This window comes from Magnolia sinica, chromosome 9 (assembly GCF_029962835.1).
Source record: "Magnolia sinica isolate HGM2019 chromosome 9, MsV1, whole genome shotgun sequence".
Lineage (NCBI taxonomy): Eukaryota > Viridiplantae > Streptophyta > Magnoliopsida > Magnoliales > Magnoliaceae > Magnolia > Magnolia sinica.
Window position 1 is genome coordinate 64768632 of NC_080581.1, and position 22403 is coordinate 64791034.

At 39.8% G+C, this 22403-nt stretch overlaps 1 protein-coding gene and 2 long non-coding RNA genes across 3 annotated transcripts; all 3 read right to left on the reverse strand.

Moving 5' to 3' along the window:
- Positions 1-4532: 4532 nt before the first annotated feature.
- LOC131256388 (uncharacterized) lies at positions 4533-5218 on the reverse strand. Its single transcript, XR_009176783.1, has 3 exons — positions 5095-5218; positions 4761-5009; positions 4533-4650 (listed from the first exon to the last, which is right to left on the reverse strand). It is a non-coding gene; the product is annotated as an uncharacterized LOC131256388 (long non-coding RNA).
- Positions 5219-13482: 8264 nt separating this feature from the next.
- LOC131256389 (uncharacterized) lies at positions 13483-16526 on the reverse strand. The gene is made up of 3 exons (XR_009176784.1): positions 16174-16526; positions 15324-15395; positions 13483-13776 (listed from the first exon to the last, which is right to left on the reverse strand). It is a non-coding gene; the product is annotated as an uncharacterized LOC131256389 (long non-coding RNA).
- Positions 16527-21116: 4590 nt separating this feature from the next.
- Positions 21117-22199, reverse strand: LOC131255049 (uncharacterized). Its single transcript, XM_058255744.1, has one exon. The coding sequence runs from the start codon at positions 22197-22199 to the stop codon at positions 21117-21119; it is 1083 nt and encodes a 360-aa protein (XP_058111727.1).
- Between the last annotated feature and the right edge of the window lie 204 nt (positions 22200-22403).

Genomic DNA, 22403 nt, shown 5'->3' on the forward strand with positions numbered 1-22403 from the left:
GGATACGGATTAAATCCGTAGCTGTTGCTTCTGTAGCACTAATGTATTTACAACTACGGATTATATCTGTAGCTAAAAGTTGAACAAGAACCGTAGCAATAGGCTGAAATTAGCAACAGCTACGGTTTTCAGATATAAGGCTACGGTTACTAGCCGTAGCTAATGAAACTCTAGGTACGGATTAGACCGTAGCAATATTGTTCATAGTTTAAAGCTACTTACAGTTACGGATTTTATCTATAGCTAAAAGTATAATGAGAACCGTAGCAAAATGACGAATTTAGCAAGAGCTACGGTTTTCAACAAAGGGCTACGGGTAATAGCCGTAGCTAATGCTCATTGTTAAGATTATATTTAATTATAATCATTCATTTAATTACCACCTGTATAATCATTTATTCATTCAATTACAATCATTCATTCAATAATGAATCAATTACAATCTTTCATTCATTCAATTACAATCTTTCATTCAATAATGAATCAATAACAATTACAATCATTCATTCAATAATGAATCAATTACAATTACAACAGTCTAGTTAAAGTTTTCAAAACAAACTTAATCAAACTGTTACACAACATTAAGTTCCACAAATAATACAAAGTCACAACGCAAGATTTGGGTATGACTTTTGCTTGGCTGATGAACAATTACAGCTTGTTCGGTTGTCTGAAAGCATCTGCAAAGAAGAAGAACTCGGCATTAGCTATAATTTATAGTGAAGTACATCATGAAAAACATATTACACATAAGACAACAAAACAGAACAAATGAACAACAAAACTAAAATACAACATTTCCATGAAAAACTAGACTGTTGGAAAGTGGGAAACCACCATGCCACATCATGAAAAACTAACCCAAAGAACAAGGCATAACCCAAAGAACCTTAAAAGCTGACTGGATGTAAAACTTGTACCAGACTGGATGAATGGACTGGTTTGTGCTGGAACGAAGCACGGAAACAATTATCTTTGTGATTCACAATACAAAACAAATATAATTCTAAATATGAAACAAATAAAAAACTAAATTAGAGAACTCTAGGAAAATAGGTACACACCAAATAGATGGGCTAGCATTTGCAATAAATGTTGTTTTTGAATTTCCACCAAGAGCATCCTGTAATCAAAGACTTGTATTGAGGAACGATCAATTATAAGCAAATTGGACCATAAGCTCATTTTATGAGGAAAATATAGGCTTATCTTGTAAATCATGAGATATATTGTCATAATTACATCATCCAAAAACTCAAGGGATATATTTACCAGTAAAGTATTTCTGCAAAGGTAGCTTTCAGGCATAACAACCTTTGCAAGATGTGATGGTTGATATATGTGGGATACAAGTAACTCAAATTAATCTAAGAGTTAGTGATTTTGTTATTCCTAGTTGTAGAGCTTCCAAGATCCTAGAGTATGAGCATGGCTCAAATATATGACATGTGACTTATAGTATATGGGCAGCCTAATTGTAGGAACAACAAACCTACATGCCTTCAATGTTGTTGATACCAACACCAATATCAGCCTCTTGAATCATGCCAAACAGCTCCAATCCAGTGAATATGCACCAGCTGATGCATACTCGATTTCATTCTCATTCTGGGATACATCTAAACATGTTTTCAAATACAATACATAAATGTAGGTGAGAGTACTGGGATATTAACTTACAATACACAAATGCAAGTAAGTAATGGTGGATTTTACTACATTAAAAGCACAGAGAAATACCCTATAATGAGAATTTCAAACTTTAGATGTTCCAAAACTTAAAAGTCGGGACTCATACAAATATAAACACAACCTGAGATGTTCTAAGATGGCTTAGGACTTTTTAACGTCTGATTTAAGATAGACTATTACTCACAATTTCTGTACCAATGAAAATAAGTGTAGCATAGGTTGCAGTTGGTTGCACGAAATTAAACATCATGAAATTCGGTTTATACCATTGAAAACTAACCTTCCACTTTAATCTTGCCAACTACTTTCTTTGCCGCTCCATATATTCACTCATATCCAATCGTATCATGGCTGCCACCTACAACAATGTCAGCAAAAAAATGAAATTAACTATATAGTTAAAAGAACCGTTGTAGAACTCTCTGGCCATTAAAAAAAGACCAGATTTATTTATTTTTTTAAAAAATCCATACCGTTTCTGCCTAGATTTTTGCGTTTTCCACCACCTGCATAAACATAATAAAGACGAGATCCAGAATGAAGCTCTAGCTAAACCATCAAGAACCCAAATTCCTGAGTTTAAAAATGACGAATAGAGTCATGGTAATTACAAAGTAGACTGCAACTCAAGCTAACACCTGAAAATCTATAAATCCATTGATGGGGTCTACTCCAATGGCTTTCAAAACCTAGCCAAATGAACATGAAAACCAAGCCATCAACAAGCTCATCTGTCCTTCTACACCATACTGAAAACAAAGACCATAGCAGCATAAATTGCAATTCAAAATTCAATATGGTGTGCTGTATAGAAAGTGGCTAAAAGATAATGACAGTGCACTCGTTGTGTTGTAGTGGATATATCCTCATGAACAACCATGCATACATTAATTTCCAACTATCGAAAGAGAAGTTGGTTTTTCAAACTATCACCACTGAATATTTTCTCCTAACAGTCCCAGCCGTACATGTGTCGTTGGCAAACCTGAAAACACAATTTTATTCTCTTAGTAACAAAAAGAAAAGAAAGAAAAAAAAAAAGAAATGTGAATATCCAGCAAAGGATTATAATCTTGTCAAAACAATAAAACTCAAATCTTTGCTAGTGCATTTTTCAACTCTAAGACGAGCATGGTCTTTGACAGGCCGACTCGGACCAACTCATTCCGTCGATGAATAAGTCATGACTCGCCCATTTCAGGGGCTGACAGGTTCCAGTCAGGCCTATTTTCACCACTGACTCGTGGTGTCAAGCTCGACCTTATAGGAACATTTCCCACACACACATACAATGACATTACCATGAATCAGAATATTGAAGAGGTACTCTCCAGTGCATGTGACACAGTACTTACTTGACTATCCATTTTCGGAAAGGGTGTTTGTCACCCAAGATATATAGAGTTTTAGTACACAATTACAATCTGGAGAAGCATCTCCACTTGTGCAAGTCACAGCAGCTGCCCACTTGTGATCAGTCCTCCCTTACCTGGGCTTGGGACTGGCCGATGTATCACTTTTAGTGCAAAATTGAAAGGAAAAATGTTTCCCTTTGAAAATTGAAATTCAAACCAGACAGTTTCTATAGTAAAACGAACAGGTGCAAAGGTTTTCCTTCCCCCAACGTCAATCTCACTTTACCGTCCGCTTATGTCACACTTGTACTTTCCCTTGCTTTCCCTAGTTTACCGTCAATCTAAACACACCCTAATATATCACGAAATGTAAAAGATAATCCTCAACATTGAAAAGGCAAAGTATGATCTACGAATTGTTTCTAGCATCATTCGTAATACCTTTTATAACTTTTCCAATTTATCCTGTTTTCTCACACATTAGTAATTGAGCACAAAACTCTTTAGACCCAGTCTGCAAAAAACCATAATCTTCAGCAAAGCATTGGAATGCAGCTGCAATACACTATAACAGAACTTTACTATATAGTACATACTGTACTGAAGCGGGTTGGATGTCATAAAAATTATTGGGTGTACACAAAAAAAAAGAAAAAAAAGTGGGGGTACCATCATCGAACGGATTCTAGGCAATACACTAAGATCATATGCATATGCATCATTTCTTGCATTTGCATTTTCAAGCATGAGAATATTATCCACGTATGGAAATGTTATGAATTAGTTTATAGTCTGGCAAAGCATGACCATCCATAAGCATGCACATAGCTATTGTACACTTAACATATACATGCATGCTGTAATTCAGTCCAAATCGCACCCAACTATAGATAGGACATGCCTCAAAATGGACACATGGACACATACTGCTGAACTAGACACCTGGCTATTTTACATTTTAACCATACACTTGATGGCCGCTGACTGGATATTTCAGATCATACGTTCAGTGTGATCTTTGGCTTATGAGACCCATCTACAGTTTGGTGCCAATTTCAACATCCTGAGCTGATGAATCATATGATACACAGCCTATGTGTTTGCTCAATATACACAGATTTTCAGTTCTGAAAACTGGGACCCATAGTTTAGCAGTCCAGACAATTGGTATATTGCCTCGCACTGCTAGAGGACTACTCCCCAAAAATTTCCTAGATCGGTATATCCCAGCAACCAATCTTGAAAGTTTTGATCAGTTGAATGTGGACCATTGCTGCATTTCTCTTCTTAACTATCCATTTGTGGACCACGAGTCTTACTTTTCAGAACCAAAAACACGCAGATAACATGCAAACAATTCCTCTTTCACAATATGTTCAGGGCCGCACATGTACCATTTCTGGGCCAATTAAAACAAATGATGTTCCTCTTGATTTTGTAACTACTGTACCAATTCTTTTAAATCAAATAACTACTGTACTTAAATTTTGTAACCACATCTCAGTAAGTTCAAAATGTGTGTAAACCAAGGATTAGAGCAAGATCGTACCTGCAATAAGTTCAAAACCCAGTATGCTATCGAACAGGTTGCCGTGTAATGCTGCATCAAACAGGTCAAGCTACTGATCGGTTTGCTCATGTTCTAACAAACACAATACAGGAAAATCTACCGCACTTGAACATGAAAATGAGGCATAGTAGAGCTCTCACTTTGGCAATGTGTAGTGCAAGGAATGCAATCCAGACATAGACAAAAAGGATGAGGTCATTCCAGTAAACATTCTTAAGGACTGGGACTTGGGATGGTTACAAGAAATTACTCCAACAGCTTAGATAGATGGGAATACAACTAACAACATAAACTCACCTCTGCATCTCCAGATGCCCTAGTCTCTTTTTTAGTACCATTTCTTAGACCACCAGGGAGAGGCTTGTACTCCACCTCTTCATTGCCAGTGCCTGTTTCAAAAGGGAAAAGGAATTGTAAGTCTCAAAAAAAAAAAAATCCTATTTTCCACAGAATAAAATTCCAAACTCTGCTTACAGCTGGAAATATAGAGTTCTGAAGAGCTCTTTTTGCCTGAATCTCCTATAGTTCGGTTGGAAAAAACAAAGATTTTTAGCTACAAAACTTCAAAATAGAGAAATTCAAGAAAGTAATCTGATCTATGACTTCTCATTTCCCATTGCTGCATACAACCAAAAGAGTAAGACCAATATTAAAATCAATATAAAGAAGGTTAAGAAGCTGTCCTCATTGGTAGGCAGATTTGTGGCAATTAAAAAGCTCATAAAGAAGGCTGAGAAGTGTTCTGCATGCTTACTTTGAATAAATGCAACCTGTTCTGGAAGCCATGTGTCGAGTGTAGCAGATCATACCTACAGCACATAGCCAATACTTTCATTTTTAGACCTAGCAGGGATGCAAAGCTAACCAGTAAATAGCTGTGTACAAAAGGGATGTGTACATAACTTACCTTCATAGGCTTTCAATTTTGGAACAGTGATTTGTTTGGGGCTGCAAATTCCTGTAACCATATCAAATTTCAGGATCTTCGACAAACAATGTAACTAGCAAAAAATAAATAAATCTCACGGGCCTGCCCCACGTATAAAAACATATTCTTAGGTCTGAGGGCTATAGACACTTCTGTCTAACCTGAAAGCCATCATTAGTGACAGATTCGTTTTGCTGCAAATATATATAATCCATCATTAGTGACAAGTTCTCAATCAGGTAGCTACACATTCCATAGAATTTCAAGTTTATAGGCTATGACAGATTCGTTTACAAACACTGATGCAGAGATTGGTGCCATGTCCTTTTCTTTTCTTTTCTTTTTTGTTTTTTGCCATTTTTGGTTTCATGAAAAACGGAACCCAGATTCAGATAGCAATGAATTGAACACAACATTATTCATGCAGTGCTCATACCAGGATCATGATATGATGATACCAATGCCTTGAGAATATTACTAATATCCATGGCAATAATTACATAAAAGAAAAAAGAAAAAGGAAAAACACTCATTCCATGTACATGTATATGTGTGTCATCATCATAGCTGTCTCAGCTATTTCGGGTCAGCTTCTTAAGAATGCTGAGCTACCCATTTGACACCAACCGTCCAAATTTACCTAGGCTTGGGACCTGTTAGTGTGTGTCACAAAGAACACACACACACACAGAGGGAGGGAGGGAAGGGGAGAGAGAGAGAGAGAGAGAGAGAGAGAGAGAGAGAGAGAGATGACTCTTACGGGAGTTCAAATCTAGCATTTGCATGATCATGAATGTGATATTTACACCAGCCACAGCAAATGGATACTCCCAAGTAGCTCGCTTTCCGCTGTGCTTGTTCAATAGCTTCTGAAAAGATATCTAAGACAGTACAAAAGAAACAAGCATTTGTTCAGAAAGATAACTAAGACAGTACAAAAGAAACAAGCATTTGTTCAAATAGAAAGATAAATATTTTTTAAACTTAACAACATTTTTTAAGATTGGCAATGGAATGATTAAGTTGATTACCCCATCAGATGTAGAAATGATAGAATGCAGATTTGGTGTGGAGTCTGCACTTTCTATCTTAACAGTTACATGTATATCTGCACCACAGCCCGCAGACACTATATCTGCACCACAGTTACATGTATATTTCTTATTGTCATCTCTCAAAATTCTCTATCCACTAAAACAAAATCCTCAAACATTCCATGAAAATTGAAGATAGAAAGGGAAAATGAAAACACTAAACCTTAAGCGCCAACTCCTTGAGATCACAGGACGTTGCCTGGTTAACCATGATTTCCCTCATTTTTCTGCGAATCTGTCTGATTTGGCTTGACTGGGCATAACAGGTTCGCTTAACCTGGTTAGGGCACCTCTTGGTGATTCCAATGCAAAACATTCTCAGGGTGTAGTTGTCTGTCGTCTTCACATGTACATGCGCCTCGATCAAGGTTTGCCACTTACGGACTAGCGATCTTAATTTGTCGGTTGTAAAATCCTGTAGGACTGATCCTCATCAGCCTGAAGGTCAGCTAAGGAACACTCAAACATTTGGTGTTTGAGACCTTCATTTTGCAAGTTACAGACATTAAAATAAATGTGAGGCTTGTGACTTTAAATAGACATTAAAAATACTGTAATAATGTCTTCATACTGCACTTCTAGCAGCAAATATTCAGCATACAATTTGCTCCTTAGATTTCCACCATTGGAAACTCATTTTCTAACTTTAAATAGTATCATTTTCATTATGGCCAAGCGCGTCAACACATTTAATAAGCTGTCCTTCATATTCCAGTAATTCATAAATAATATGAAATTACTGTGCTCCATACTCAAAAAATGCTCCAGCTCCCTTAGATCACTATAAGTTACTGTGCTCCTAGTATAACCAAAGAAAAAGATCCAAATACAACTTCACCTTGAACTGCAGGGTACTGTTGATAGCATCACTTATCAGCTCCCAGTTTGGACCCATATCATGCATGAGGACAACATGTGCTTGAAATAAGAAAATTTTAGTTAGGGAGTTCTCCATTGTCCTTGCAATTAGATTTCATATTTATTCTATTTACATGGGTTTCAATTTCTCAAAATCATTAAAATGACCAAACAGAAATTTCAAAAACAGAGTGTCTCCATAAACAGAACTTTTATTTCCTTTTTTCCTCGGCTTGAATCACATTGCAACAGTTCATATGCTGCACTTTCCTTGTCACATTGCAACATGAATGAACTTATAGGCCAATGATCCTGTTAAGTTCCATGCGTACCTCTAAGAATTGTAAGGCCATATGCCAACATATGCGAGCAAATCTGCCAGCCTGCAAGCAAAAATAAACTCAAAAATTATAACAGCTTCAAACATATGCCAACATATGCCAACTATGAAAGAACCAACTCATGCTACCCATTGTTACTTCTCCTTGCTTAGACAATTGATGGAAACTGAAAACATGAAAAGGTATACATCGCAAACACAACATGCACTAGCTAAAAAAAAGAAGAAGCATATACTCAGAAGCATGAAAAAGAACTACCATCAGGGCATGTGTTGATTTCAACATTAGAAGCGAGGCTTATTTTGACTATTTTCATGTTCAGCAATAGAATGAAAATAAATTCAAAGATGAAACTATTTGAATTCCCAAAACAGAAATGACAGAAGACCTTCACAATAGATAGAATCTGTTCTTTACGTCAACATAAATACCAAACTGTAGTAGTTGGCTCTGTATTATAATGTAAATGAATTACATTAGACACGTGGAGAATCCATAGATTTCATTGGTGCTATATTATGTCGGTGTATGTAGTAATCTGTAAACCAGGATTTTCAAAATGAGCAATCAATCATTTCGTCTTAGAGTTAACAGGATTAAGTGCCTCAAAAGTCAACTAAGACGCCATATATAATCTTAAAACAGAGTGAGAGAACTAAGGATGAGAAGAAGGGCCTTACGGCTGGACAAATAAATCAGAAAAGAAGCCTAAATGACAATAGCCAGCAAACTCTTACCGGTGCAAACCAGATGTTGAAAATCTGAAGAAAAAACTACTTAAAAAAGCTACCAAACCTGAACATCTAGCAGTATCTCCAACCATTCAGCAAAAACAATAAATCCCTCTGAAAAATTCTTCAAAAAATGAATAGAATAAGAATTTTCAACAATGTCTTTAACCGGACAGTAGACAAATCAGCAAGGGCTTCAACAGCATATTAAAGAGGCTTTAAATCTAGCAAATCTGCCAGCCTGCAAATCTGTTAGCCCAAATTTACCTCTGAGAAGTCAAAGCCCGAATGTACCTCTGAGAATTGTAAGTCTATACGCCAACATATGCGAGCAAATCTGCCAGCTTACAAGCAAAAATAAACTCAAAAATTATAACAACTTCAAAAAATGGAAAAAAAATGATAAAACTCATCCTTATTTATTACAGCCTACAAGCCAAACATCATACAGAGTAACTAGAAAAAACATGCAGACTAGCAATATGTTGAACCATAGAGTACCAAATTAGTTCAGGATTAGAAAAGGAACAAGCCAAATATCATGACATTTCTTGATTGTGCTTCCATTTTATAGCTGAGACTGTTACATGAGAGTAAAATGTTCGCCTATTAGTTTTACCTCCAATTCCTGATTGCTGGTTTTTTTTTGGCTATTTATTTTATCGTCTTATATATCCTTATTTATTAAATTCAGCAGGGACCCACTTCAGTATTTGTGTGTCATGGTAGAGCATGGAATTGAATTCTCATAAACTTTTAATTTATTTTCCTCTTTGTAGGTTCTGATGAACCTAACAAATGAGAATCCTGATGGCTGTCAGCAAATTGCTCATTGCAGAGGACTGGACATAATGGCTGCCTTGATCATTAGTCACTTCCCATTGTTTAACGCATGCCTATCTACAAATAATCAAATGAAAGAGAGCAACTCATTCTCTAAAATTGAAAGCAATGATCCTGATAATCAGAATGGCAAACATCTCGCAGATCAAGAACTTCAGTCCGTTTATTAAAACTTGTTTTCAGTACTTAATACTGAAATAGGCCCTTTAAAGTGATTTTTCCTAATTCAGATGATTTGATAATTTTTTTTTTTAAAAAAAAAAAAACTGTTTAAACATATGGAAGCCAACTGCTTAGCCATATGGTTGAACTGCTCCCAAATTGGGTGGTGCATTCATCAGAGGGATGACGAATATATACAGTAGTTAAAAGGGGCAAACGAGAGGTTAACTACATTTGGGGAAGGGCAGATGGCAGAAAATATATACATATGACCAATGCGTAGTAAAAAACCTACTACACAAACTCATTGTTCTATCTTCCCAAGGGCATTGGATCTACAGCTACTGTGTTTGCTGCTGGTTCATGCCCGTTTGCTGCTGGTTCATGCCCTCTGAATGGCACTTTTTGAAATACTTTTGGTTGAAGGCTTCAGCACCATCAAGGTACTTCTCCTTTACATAGTTCTCCAGGCATTTGAGTAAGAGAAATCCGCTTTAAAACCATTTGTGGAGACAACAAAAAAGCACCTGGTACCTTGGTATTTGTCATGCTTACCAACCATAACATAGTCAATCTTTTCACCCATTTTTGTCGCTTTGTCAGGATGGTGCTGAAAAACATTATCGAGTACCCAGGACTGATCTTCATCCGTTAGCCGATCACCGTCATTGTAGCTGGAATTATGTAGAATTCATTTTATCGACAGCAAAATTGGTTCAACATCATTAAGAATTTTCTCTTCCTCAGATGTGAATAGATCCAAGCATCTTCCAGTGGCAGTGAGAATCCCATTAGCATTCCGACCATCAGGCCCCACAGGTGCAGGTGACTGGGTAGAATGGCTTCTCTGGTTTCTTCGGTCACCCGCACTTAAAGAACCCCATCCAGGAGCTCTGGTCGGTCGATTTGACCAATCGTGTGCTCTATTTTCTTTCCAACTGCTGCCATCTGAAGACTTCTCAATAGGGGAAGAACTCCAAACAGGAGATCTTATTGGTTGATTCAACTCATCTTGTCCTTTGTCTTCATTCTAACCACCAATGTCTGAAGATCTCTCCGTATGGATACCCTTTAGGCTCTGACTACCCCAAACAGAATTAGATTGACCATGCATCTTGTCCTTATCCCAAACATGTGGTTTGGTAGATGAATCATTTGGTTGGTTCCAACAATTTACATCTTGGGATTTAGCATCTTCAACCTTCTCATTTCCTGCATCATTTGATTTCCAACCTCCCCAGGGAGTAGATTGATCAGATTGAATGGGCTGCTTCTTTTGCACTTCCGTTCTATTCCAAGAATTAAATCCAAGACACTCCTCTGCTATTGGTCTTTTAGATTCACTTGCCTGTGTTTCCTTTTTATTACTATTCCAACCACCCCATGCATTAGACTGATCTGACTGTGTCTGGTGCTTTTTCGCATCTCCCATACTATTACTGTCCCAGCCACCGTGAGCATGAGGCTGATCTGCTTGCGTCTGGTGCATCTTTTCCGCATCTCCACACTATTACCACCCCAGCCACCCCATGCATTAGACTGATCAGATTGCATATGGTGCTTCTTTTTCGCATCTCCGATACTAGGTTATCACTGAAATTGTCTTTCAGGGTAAGCTTGATTTCAAGAAGTTTTTCTTGAACTCTATTTTTGGTGGGTTGAATATTATATATCTCACCACGTTCATCTGGTGCGTAATGAACGCACTGGTGCTGAAGCCAAGGAAAGTCTATGGATAGACTTGGCTGTGGACCGAAAAGTAAGGAAATAATGTTATTCCCAATAGTAATGGTACTATTAGAAATTACGATTGTATGTCTACTTTGGTCAGTCCAGAAATTGTTGCCGATAATAACATCGTGCTTCATGACATTATGTTGCCAAAAATTATAAAAGTATTCCTTGTTTCCAGGGCGAAACTTTACGTTTTGGGCAAACATAGATGTTTGACTTCAAGCATCAGCAAGTTCCTGTACAAATAGGAGAAATTAATGAAGTCGATTACAAGCTAAACACCCAAGATGGTCTTACCATAAGACTATTAAGGCCAAATAGCTTGAGAGCTGGACCTTCAAGAAGATTCTAGCAAGATCTTTTCGATGAAGATTTAAGTAATCCAAATCGAGAAGAAGAATGAAGCAATCTCATCAATTGAGAATGCAAGAATTACAGTTACCCTTAAATGAAGATTTAAGGATAACAAAATCCAAACTTGAAAAAGATTGGGAAACATGTGATCATATAACTCAGTTGTTAACACAGCAATTGCATATGTCACTAGTGTGCTAGAATATCCATTAGATTATAGATATGAAATATGTAGCATTGAAGATTCAATTGAATCAATTGAAGCTGAACTACCAGTTCCCAGTCAAAAAACTGAAGAACAAATGGTTGAAGCAATAACATATCATGGTTGACACCCTCCAAGAAACAGTTATAACAAAAGGAGACAACCAGCCAAAGTGTTTGATAGCTATAACAATAGTTATCGAAAAGAAAAACTTTGGGAAAGAAGAATGAAATCTCATCAAGATCATGAGCCCAACATAGGCAATATTGATCAAGAGATAAGACTAGATTCTGTTCAGACTAAACCAGTCAATGACAAAGGAGTCTATCTTACATGCAACAAGCTAGCCACTGCAGTAGCAGAAATTTCTGCTTGGGAAAATGCAATGGACATAGCAATTGATTCGCATTACAATGAATGGTGGTGACTCAGCTGAGTCACCCTAACTCCAGTACAACTCATCTCAAGACCAAATGAGTTGGTGCAAGTCTTAAAACCATGCAGACAATGGCTAACCAGCATAAGTCTGAGCCCAACCTCTCACTTATGGAGCCATGAACACAGAGCCCCCGCTAAAGCCAACAGGTACAGATCTCTCATTCTCCACAAGCACATCTTCAGATTTCAACAATACAATGTACGAATCTATGGCATGCATACAAGTTCCAATAGAATCAAGCTAGGAAACCTAACTGTACAAACAGATGAATAGATCTAGAAACATACATGCTTCAACAACCCAGTTCCGATTCTACAGGTAGAGAAAGGATCTAATTGAGTCCAAAAGCATGAAAACCAGATCAGACATCAATCAATCACCAAAAACATGTAGAATTACACAATCTGGGTTAAAAAAGAGAACAAAAACCATCCAGCATCCAAGATTGAGAGAGACAGGGGTGAGATTTGGTACCAATAGTGGGGATGGTGGTGATGATCTCTCCAAGCTTAAGCTTGTAAAAGATGGTTGTTTTGCCGGCCGCATCAAGACCGACCATCAAAATCCTCATCTCCTTCTTTGCGAACAGACGGTTGAACAGCTTCGTAAACGTGAGCCCCATTTTCACCTACATTCCAAAGCTGAAAAAAGAAAAATATAGAGATGATCGGACCAAATAAAAGGAAAGAAAGAGATGGAAGACAGAATATCAGATCTGATTAGATCACTATAAATGAGAAGGAAACGAGAGAGAGAGAGAGGGAGAGAGAGAGAGAGAGAGAGAGAGAGAGAGAGAGAGAGAGAGAGATTAGAAAAACGGGCATGGGAGATCGAGAGAGAGATTATGCACCCGCACATGAATGTGGAGATTTTTGGGTGGTTGTTTATTAATTTCCATCGTGTGCCTGCCGCATCTAAAAGTTAGATCCACCTGATTTTTGAGGCATCCGATTTCTTATGTTGGCAGAACCTATGTTGGGAGAACGTTGTTGGATGGGTGAGGTCATACAAACATCAAACACCATGGTGGCCCTACAACCCCGCTGAGCTTGATTGGGAAACTAAGCCTTACATCAAGCATCTTACATTATGGAAGCATCTTCCATTACAATGTACATTGTGGAAGCATCTTCCATTAGGTGGATGGTCAAATGCGATTCTACTGACTTTTTTGGCTAAGAACTAATTGTCTACAACCAGTCATAGGATTACCTAACGTATGATTAACAATGATTCCCCCAAAATACTTTCAAAGGAAAATGCACAAACAAAAGTTTTCTTTATAGAATCCACTTTTTAAATCGTCATGTTCATGCTCTCTCTCTCTCTCTCTAAATGCATTATTTTAGGGTAAAACATGACAGAATAGCAAAATATGGAGATTCTTACCATACACAGTGCACCAATGGCTAGTGCTATGTTCTCGGCAGATCAATGAATGGATTCCTCTACAATTTTACACATACTCTACAAGAAAATAAATAGAATAATTGGGCTGCAGTAATCAACAAATGCTTCTAATAGAATTGCAACAATATTACTAAAAGACACAAGTGAACTATGGAAAAGAACCAAACAACAGGTTTGAATGCAGTATTGGGTATTCTAAATGACTTGATCAAGAAAAGTCAAAAGCAATTTAAATTAGCAAAGATATGGAAAGCCTCCACAACCTCCAACTTATGCTTCAAAAGAGGAACTTCTAAATATGCTATGGGATATAAACTAGCTTTGCAGCCAATTCCACCATTACTTTAGATTCACAACTTGCACCAACACAAATTCAGACATAGCTTCTAAACCAGAGCCGGTGAAGCTTGCCACCAACATAACTTCCCTTCCAGACGCATTCCCTGATGTAGTTGAAGCAGGCACATGGTTAGAATCACATACTCGTAGACTGCAAATAGTTTCATTCAGCTTCTAAAGTTGAATGTGTAGCGTCTCAATAGCATTCATACAATATGCTAGTGGAATTAAGAAGAAAACAATATGAGCACCAAGGTTCTAGTTATCATCTAACAAAAATGCATTAATTTTAACCAATTGTAACGTGAATAATGAAAATGGAACTCTTCACATCTCTCAAACTCAGCTTCCATTTTTCTTGGTCACCATTTTTCTAAAGACATGAAGACATGAAGATGCACCTATTCATGTCAGTTTCCACTGCATGTCACCATCCATTGATTTTACAGATTCTGATACAGACCAACCTGATACGCAATTTTTGCATTCATAGAAGGACAATAAAGAACCTTCAATCAGAATGGCAAAAGATCTTCTATGTTCCTTTTTTTCAATAAAACTTTTCCATTCATCCAAAACAATGTTGTTGATGACAAGGAAAGACATGAATAACAAAACCTTATTTTATAAGAATCAGAACGGCTCTGAAGCATCAACAGAATTAAATAAAAGGAAAGATTGGGTCCTAAACAATCAATCTTGCAATAAAAAAGAAAAATAAATTAAACCACTAGTGCTTTGTGCTTTCATAAATTGCATATTAGGATAAAAATGCCTCCAACGCAACAAATTTTGGTCACATCTTTAGTCACATCTATATGAAGAACATCTTTCCTGTTGGAATGGCCACCATGGCTTTGATAATGCTTGATTAAGATTTGAAAATATCAGAGCATTTTCCTCTCTTATCAATCAGAAGTTAATATGAGAAAACAAATGATCAAAGGCCAAATGTATTTTTAAAAAAAGATCACAGAACTATACCCCTGATGAAGCAGAAAAACCGGTCTTAATATCACTAGGCTTATCATACAGCCATTGAGGAGACAATGGTATATTGCTCTCTAATGTTACTTTATCTCATTAAAAAGTGAGCAACAACCAATTACAATAAATGTGCTCATAGTCATAAGATGCATAAATCACAACAGTAGATTAAAACATAGTGCTAAGAAGATGATTTGAGCACAAACAACCAAATATCAGAAGCCATCAAAATCCATAATAAGAATAGAAACGCATAACTGTGGAAGGGCATTGATTACCTTTGGAGTCATCAAAGAAACCCATAAGTGCATTTTCATCATCGTTTACTTGAGAGGCATCATCTGAGGATTCTGAACAGGCAAAGAATAAGAAAAGAAAGATTGATGTATAATGCACACCTAAAATAAAGAAAATGCTGCACAAGAAAACAGTTACGCAATAATAGCAAGAGAAAAAGTTGGGTTTTTTTTTTTTTTTTAAAAAAAAATAATAATAATAACAGCTAAAGGGCAAAAACAATAACAAAAAGGAAAATAAAAACCAGAAGCCAAACAGACCCAAAAGCAGGAGGATCAAGGATCCCACTAATAGAGAAACGAAAAAAAACCTTCCCAACAATAGTGTCTAAGGAGCAATGTTAGGTCAGTAGCATGACGAATTTCATTGCCTTGGCAATCACAATAGCAAGAAACATAACTACAAGTTCTTAAAGGGAAGCTACAAAAAGAACTGCAAGGAGTGATCTAAAACCAAGAACAAAAGCAAGACATTCATGTGCTTAAAAAGGCTGTTGGAAATTGGAACCATTGATTCATCCAACAACCATGTGGACAAGCCATAGCCAAAAAATCCAAGTGAGTTAACAAATTAAATACATAGATAGATACCGTAGGTTGCCATTTCCATCCTGACCGTCCCTCGAGATGTGGCCCACGTGAGTTTTGGATCACGGCCAAATTCATGCTCAATGCCGCAAGCATCTGCACAAACCCCGAATCTCTAAACCCCTCAAACCCTCAATTAATCTAATCAATACCCCCTTAAACCCCCAATCCAACTCCACCAAAAAAAAGAGAGAGAAATTTGAATATTCAAATGAGAAAAAAGAAGATAATCGGTCTTGCATACCTAAAAAGGAACAAAAAGAGACACGATCGAGCAGCAGGGATGTCGATTATGGCGTGAGAGAGGGGAGTCTTCGTGAGATTGAGAGAGAGGGGATGGTTAAGGGGAGAAGAGGGGTTTGTGAGAGGGAAGTATTCATGAGAGAGGGTTCGTGAGTGGGGAGTATTCGTGAGAGAGGGTTGGGGAGATAGAGAGAGAGGAGATGTTTAGGGAAAGGAGGGTTTGGGCTTTTTTTCTCATGAGAGTGGGAGGGAGGTGAAATTTTTAAGTTTTTTATTTTTTTCACGGGAGGCGGAAGAAGAAAAAGGAACGCGCGAGGTGAGTTGTTTCCGCATTTTTATTTCTACGGCTTTAAACCGTAGCTAAAACCTTCGGACCGTAGCTTTTATGCTATTATTCACATCACCTTGCTATTCGCATGGCTTCTAACAAGTTGGGGATGGACAGTCATCTCAAGGGATTTGTGGGGTCCGTCATGATGTATTTAGTATATCCACTCCATCCATTCATTTTGAATTTTTTTTTATAGAGAATCACCCCAAAAATGAGGCAAATCGAAGGTCTAATTGAACCACACTATCAATCAATGGTATGTATTTAATCTCCACTATTTCCTACAATGTGGTCCACTTGAGCCTTCGATCTACTTCCTTTTTTGGGCTCTTGCCCTAAAATGATCTGTTAAAATGGATAGACGTATTAGATGGAGCACAAGCATTTTAGTGGGCCTCGTAGAGTCCCTTATGGGGCTGTCCCATGGTGGTTTTACGGGTGGTGGCATTAGCCTTTAGCTACGGTTTGATCATTTTTTAGCTACGGTTTTAAGCCGTAATATTATAGCTACGGTTTATATCCGTAGCCAAAAGGTATTATGGTCTGTAGCCTTTGGTCATTTTTTTGGTAGTGCAACCTTTTCTTGAAGGGGTCGGTCCATTAAGTTAGCCATTGCTTATTAAGGGTAACTTTTTTCGCTTTTAGATAATCTGAGATAAGTCATGTAAGTAGATGATGTGGAAAGAACTTTTATTAAAGGCCTTAAGAGGCTAGTAGGTTTGAGCAGTACATTTATTGAAGGCCTTCAGTGGCTATTGCTTCAGGGGTAGTAGATTTTCAGGTGTTCGGTGTTCCGGGGTGGGGGAGCTGACGGCCCTCCAGATCCTCTAAACGGTAGGAGCCAGGCTTGGTCGATCGGACCACATGGTATGGCCCCTCCCAATTGGGTTCGAGTGCCCCAGCTCCTAGTTCGGTGGTATTCTGGAAGACTCGACGAAGGACTGTCTCCTGGACGGAATCGCCTGGTCTTGACCTTAGAATTGTAGAATCGTGCCACTTGCTGATGCCGTGCGGAAACTCGAAATCTGTAGATATCTCTAGCTTCCTCTTGAGTAGGTCCAGGTTAGCCGCAATCTGCTCGTTGTTTTGATCTTCTCGATAGTTCCTGACCCGAGAAGTAGGGAGGCCAATTTCAATTGACACCATTGCCTCCGAGCCATAGGAAAGTGAGAATGGGGTTTTCCCACTAGATGATTGAGTTGTAGTCTTGTAAGCCTAGAGGATGAATGGGAGCTCCTCGGCCCAGTTGCCTTTTGCTTTCTCCAATTTTGTTTTGAGATGGTGCTTGATGATTTTGTTAACTGCCTCCACCTGTCCATTGGATTGCGGGTGCCGGGACGAAGAGTACGCATTTGAAATACCGAGCCCCCGACACATACCTCGAAACTTGTCATTATCGAACTGTTTGCCATTATCAGATACGATCGTGTGCGGGATTTTCAATCGATAGATGATGTTCTTCCAAATAAAATCAACCACCTTCTGCTCTGTAATTTTTGCGATAGGCTCAGCTTCGGCCCACTTGGTAAAGTAGTCAACTGCAACAATAGCGAACTTGACCTATCCTTTCTTTGTGGGCAATGGTCCATTATATCAATCCCCCATTGAGCGAACAACCATGGTCCACTCATGGGAGTCATTTCTTCCGCAGGTTGCCTCAGCACGACCGCATACCGCTAGCACTTATCCCTCCTTTGAATGTAGTTATTCGAGTCCTCCCTGATGGTCGGCCAAAAATATCCTTGGCGGAGTATTTTCAGAGCCAGGGCTCGACCACCAGAGTAGTTTCCGCAGATGCCTTCATGAATCTCCCGAATTATGTAGTCTGCTTCATCGGGTCGGAGACACCTGAGGTAGGGCTGTGAATGCCCTTTTTTTTATACAAGGTCTCGTCCAAGACTACATATCATGCCGTTCTGACTCTCACGTGCCTAGCCTCTAACTTGTCCGAGGGGATCTCACCAGATGTGAGGTAATTGTAGATTGGGTCCATCCAGCTCGGAACATTTTCTATTGGGTTAATCGTTTTCTTCTTTGTTTGGTCAATGCTTGAATGTTCTATGAACTCCACAGGAATGATTCGTAGGATCTTTCCTTCCGTGGCTGAGGCTAGCTTCGCTAGTGCATTGGCCCATGAATTCTCTACCCTAGGAATCTGACTGATGGTGCAGCTCCGGAACCTTTCTATTAACTTCCTTGCTTCGTCCAGGTAAGCCACCATTCGAGTCTCCTTGGCTTCATATTCGGTGGAGATATGATTCACTATCAGTTGAGAATCACATTGTACCTTGAGAGAATGGACCCCCAGACTGGCCGTCAGCCTAAGTCCAGCCAGCAGGGCCATATACTCCGCCTCATTATTAGAGGCCTTGAAACCAAGTCTGATTGCATACTGGATGGTTGTAGAATTAGGCGTGACCAAGACAATCCCTGCCCCGGCAAGCTTGGCATTGGACGATCCGTCTACATAGAGAATCTAACCCAGCTCTGATATTGTTTCTCGATTGCCTGGGGGAACAGGCGAAGGATCCATCTCTACCTCGGCGTTGATTCCCTCTTCACTCAGGGCAGTGAACTCTGCAATGAAGTCGGCCACAGCGTGGCCCTTAATCGCGGTCCTTGGTCGGAATTGGATATCGAACTTTGCGAGCTCGATTGCCCACTTTGTTAGCCGACCTGATACTTCGGGCTTCTGAAGGACTTGCTTGAGGGAAGAGTCGGTTAGCACAATGAGGAATGGGCCTGGAAGTATGGACATAGCCTCCGAGCCGAGACAATGAGACAGAGTGCCAACTTTTCTAGAGCTGGATATCTTATCTTTGCGGGTACCATTGCTTTACTCACATAGTATACGGGGCGCTGTTTGCCCCCCACCTCTCTAATCAGGGCCGAACTGACGGCCGAGGCCGAGACCCCCAAGATACAAGAACAATGGCTCACCTTCTTCGGGCTTGGACAGTAAGGGCAGTGAGCCCAAGTACTGTTTCAATTGCTGAAAGGCTTGCTCACATTCCGATGTCCACTCAGCCTTCTTATGGCCCTTCAACTGCCGAAAAAAGGGGAGGTATTTGTTGGTGGCTCTGGATATGAACCGCCTGAGTGCTGCTACTCGTCCAGTGAGGCATTGTATCTCTTTAATAGTCCGAGGTGAGCTCATGTCGAGGAGGGCCTTGATTTTGTCAGGATTTGCTTCAATGCCTCTCTGACTGATCTGAAACTTGAGGAATTTACCGGAACCGACTCCAAAAACACACTTCGCGAGATTCAGTTTCATCTGGTACTCTCGGAGGACGGAGAAGGTTTCTCCGAGATCTACTAAGTGGTCGGACGCTTTGATGCTCTTAACGAGCATGTCATCGACGTAAACCTCTATATGCATCTGATCTGTTTAGTGAACATTTGATTCACCAATCTCTGATATGTGGCCCCAGCATTTTTCAGGCCGAGTGGAATGACCCGGTAATAGTAGAGTCCCTTGTCTGTGACGAAGGTAGTCTTCTGCCTGTCTGGGGGATGCATAACGATCTGGTTATACCCGAAATAATCATCCAGGAAGGAGAGTAGTTCATGCCTCGCCGTATTATCTACCAGCTGATCGATCCGAGGCAAGGGAAAACTGCCCTTTGGGCAGGCCGTGTTTAGATCCGAGTAATCCACACAAACCTGCCACTTCCAGTTGGCTTTCTTGACGAGGATCACATTTGCAATCCAATCTGGATAGTGTACCTCCTCGATGAAGCCGACACCAAGCAGTTGAGATACTTCGTTGGCTATGGCTTCGTACCGCTCGACATCGAACGGTCTCTTCTTTTGTTTCACAAGTCTATGATCCGGGTCCACATTCAGCTTGTAAACCATGACATCAGGAGAGATCCTTAGCATATCCTCGTGCGACCATGCGAAGACGTCTCTGTATTGTTGCAGGAAGGCCACCATTTCAGATTGTTGCTCGGAATTCAACGATGTTCTGAGCTGAACGGTTTTACTCGGCTCTGCCTCGTCGATAGGCATTGCCTCCAAGTCTTCCACAAATGAGTCCTCCGTAGGTCTCCTAGGATTGAAGACATTGATAGGGAGGGCTTGCTTTACTAACCTTTTCTTTACTGCTATCGCGTAACATCTCCGAGCCTCGCGCTGGTCGCCTTGGAGGTAACCTATCTTGCCCTTGGCGAAAAATTTCATCATCAGATGGTAAGTGGAGACGATTACCCTTATTGTATTAAGAGAAGGTCTGCCTAGAATGATGTTATGCATTGATGTCACATTAACGATGAGGAAGTCCACCATGAGGGTGACTTGATGCTGTCCTTCTCCTGCCATCACAGGGAGGGAGATGGCTCCCTCGGAAATCACTCTTTATCTGGCAAAGCCATGCAGGGGGGTCATCACAGGTCTGAGGTGTAACCTTAGAATCCTCATTCTTTCAAAGGCTTCGGAGTAGACAATGTCGGCTGAGCTTCCGGTGTCGACCAAGATGTGATACACCTTGTGGTTGGCTATGGTCATACTCACTACCAAAGCGTCGTCATGTGGATGTTAGAATTCGTGCGCATTATCTTCTGTGAAGGTCAGACTGCGTGGGCTAACTCGGAGTTCTTTACTTGGCCTCTCGGTCAAGTGGATGTAGAGTTCCAAATCAGACTTCCGGGAATGAGCCTTATGGGCCCTGTTTCAAACTCCTCCACCAGATGAACTACCAAAGATGGTACGAATTTCAGCCGGTTCTTCCGCAGGATTGCTTGGCTGCTCTCGTTTTTCTCTTCAAGCTGTTCTCTCTTCCTTGGTATATCGACGCAGATGACCTTTACAGATAAGAGTCTCAACTCATCTTTGAAATCCACGCAGTCAGCCGTGTTGTGGTCATGATCACGGTGGAAACAAAAATACTTGCGCTTGTCTTGATGATCTGGGTCCGCTTTCATGCAAACAGGCCAATTCAAGAGCTTCTGTCCTTTGATGTCCAGTAGTATTTGTTCAGTAGATGTGTTGAGGGGAGTGTAGGAATGGAATTTTTCCTCAGATTTCCTGCTCGGACAACGATCTCGAAGAGCGTGGTCGTCTGGTTTTTTATTTGCCGATGAGGGCTCTTCGTACCTCGACCTCTTCCCCTTGCTCGTCAACTCCGCTACTTGGACATTTTTGCGGATATTGGAGAATTCCTCGGTGTTAGTGTATTTGTAAGCCCTGGTGACAAGCTCAGCTAACGTCTTTGGTGGATTCTTTCTAATGGAGAAGGTGAACTTTCCCTCTCTCAAACCACTAAACACAGTAGAGAGCACCATTTTGTCGTCATAGTCTTCCACCTGCAATGCTTCTTCATTGAAATGAGCGATGTAATCCTTCAGTGATTCTTTAGGACATTGCTTAATGGTGAACAAATGGGTATTCGACTTCCTGCTCTTCTTACCACTTATGAATTGGGTAAGGAATAATTTGCTGAGTTTTGCAAAGGAATCGATGGAGTTGGGTTTGAGTTGACGGTACCAACTCCGAGCGGATCCGGTGAGTGTGATTGAAAATCCCCTGCACATCATCGCGTTTATTGCTGTTTGGATTTGCATCCACGAGCGATATGCCTCTATATGCTCAGACGGGTCGCTGGACCCAGAGTATTGGATGACGGGAGGTATCCGGAACCTCTGTGGCATCACCTCGCTCATGATCGCAGAGGTGAAGAGAGGTTTGGTCTCTTCCATCATCACTTGAACGGCAGTAGGAACTGATGAAGGCTATTGATTCTTCTATAGCATTAGAATCTTGCCGTTGAGATCTGCAAAATGTGTCTCTCACGGATCTTTGTTTTCCGCCACTATCTCTTGTGTATCTTCTCCCTCGGAAGTTCCTCTTCTCCTCATCCTTTCTAACTGATGACGGAGATCCGTCGGTGCCAGGGCCGAGGT

Excerpts from the sequence above, each read along its gene's own strand:
- LOC131255049 (XM_058255744.1), bottom strand. The coding sequence starts at position 22,199 with ATGGAAGAGACCAAACCTCTCTTCACCTCTGCGATCATGAGCGAGGTG.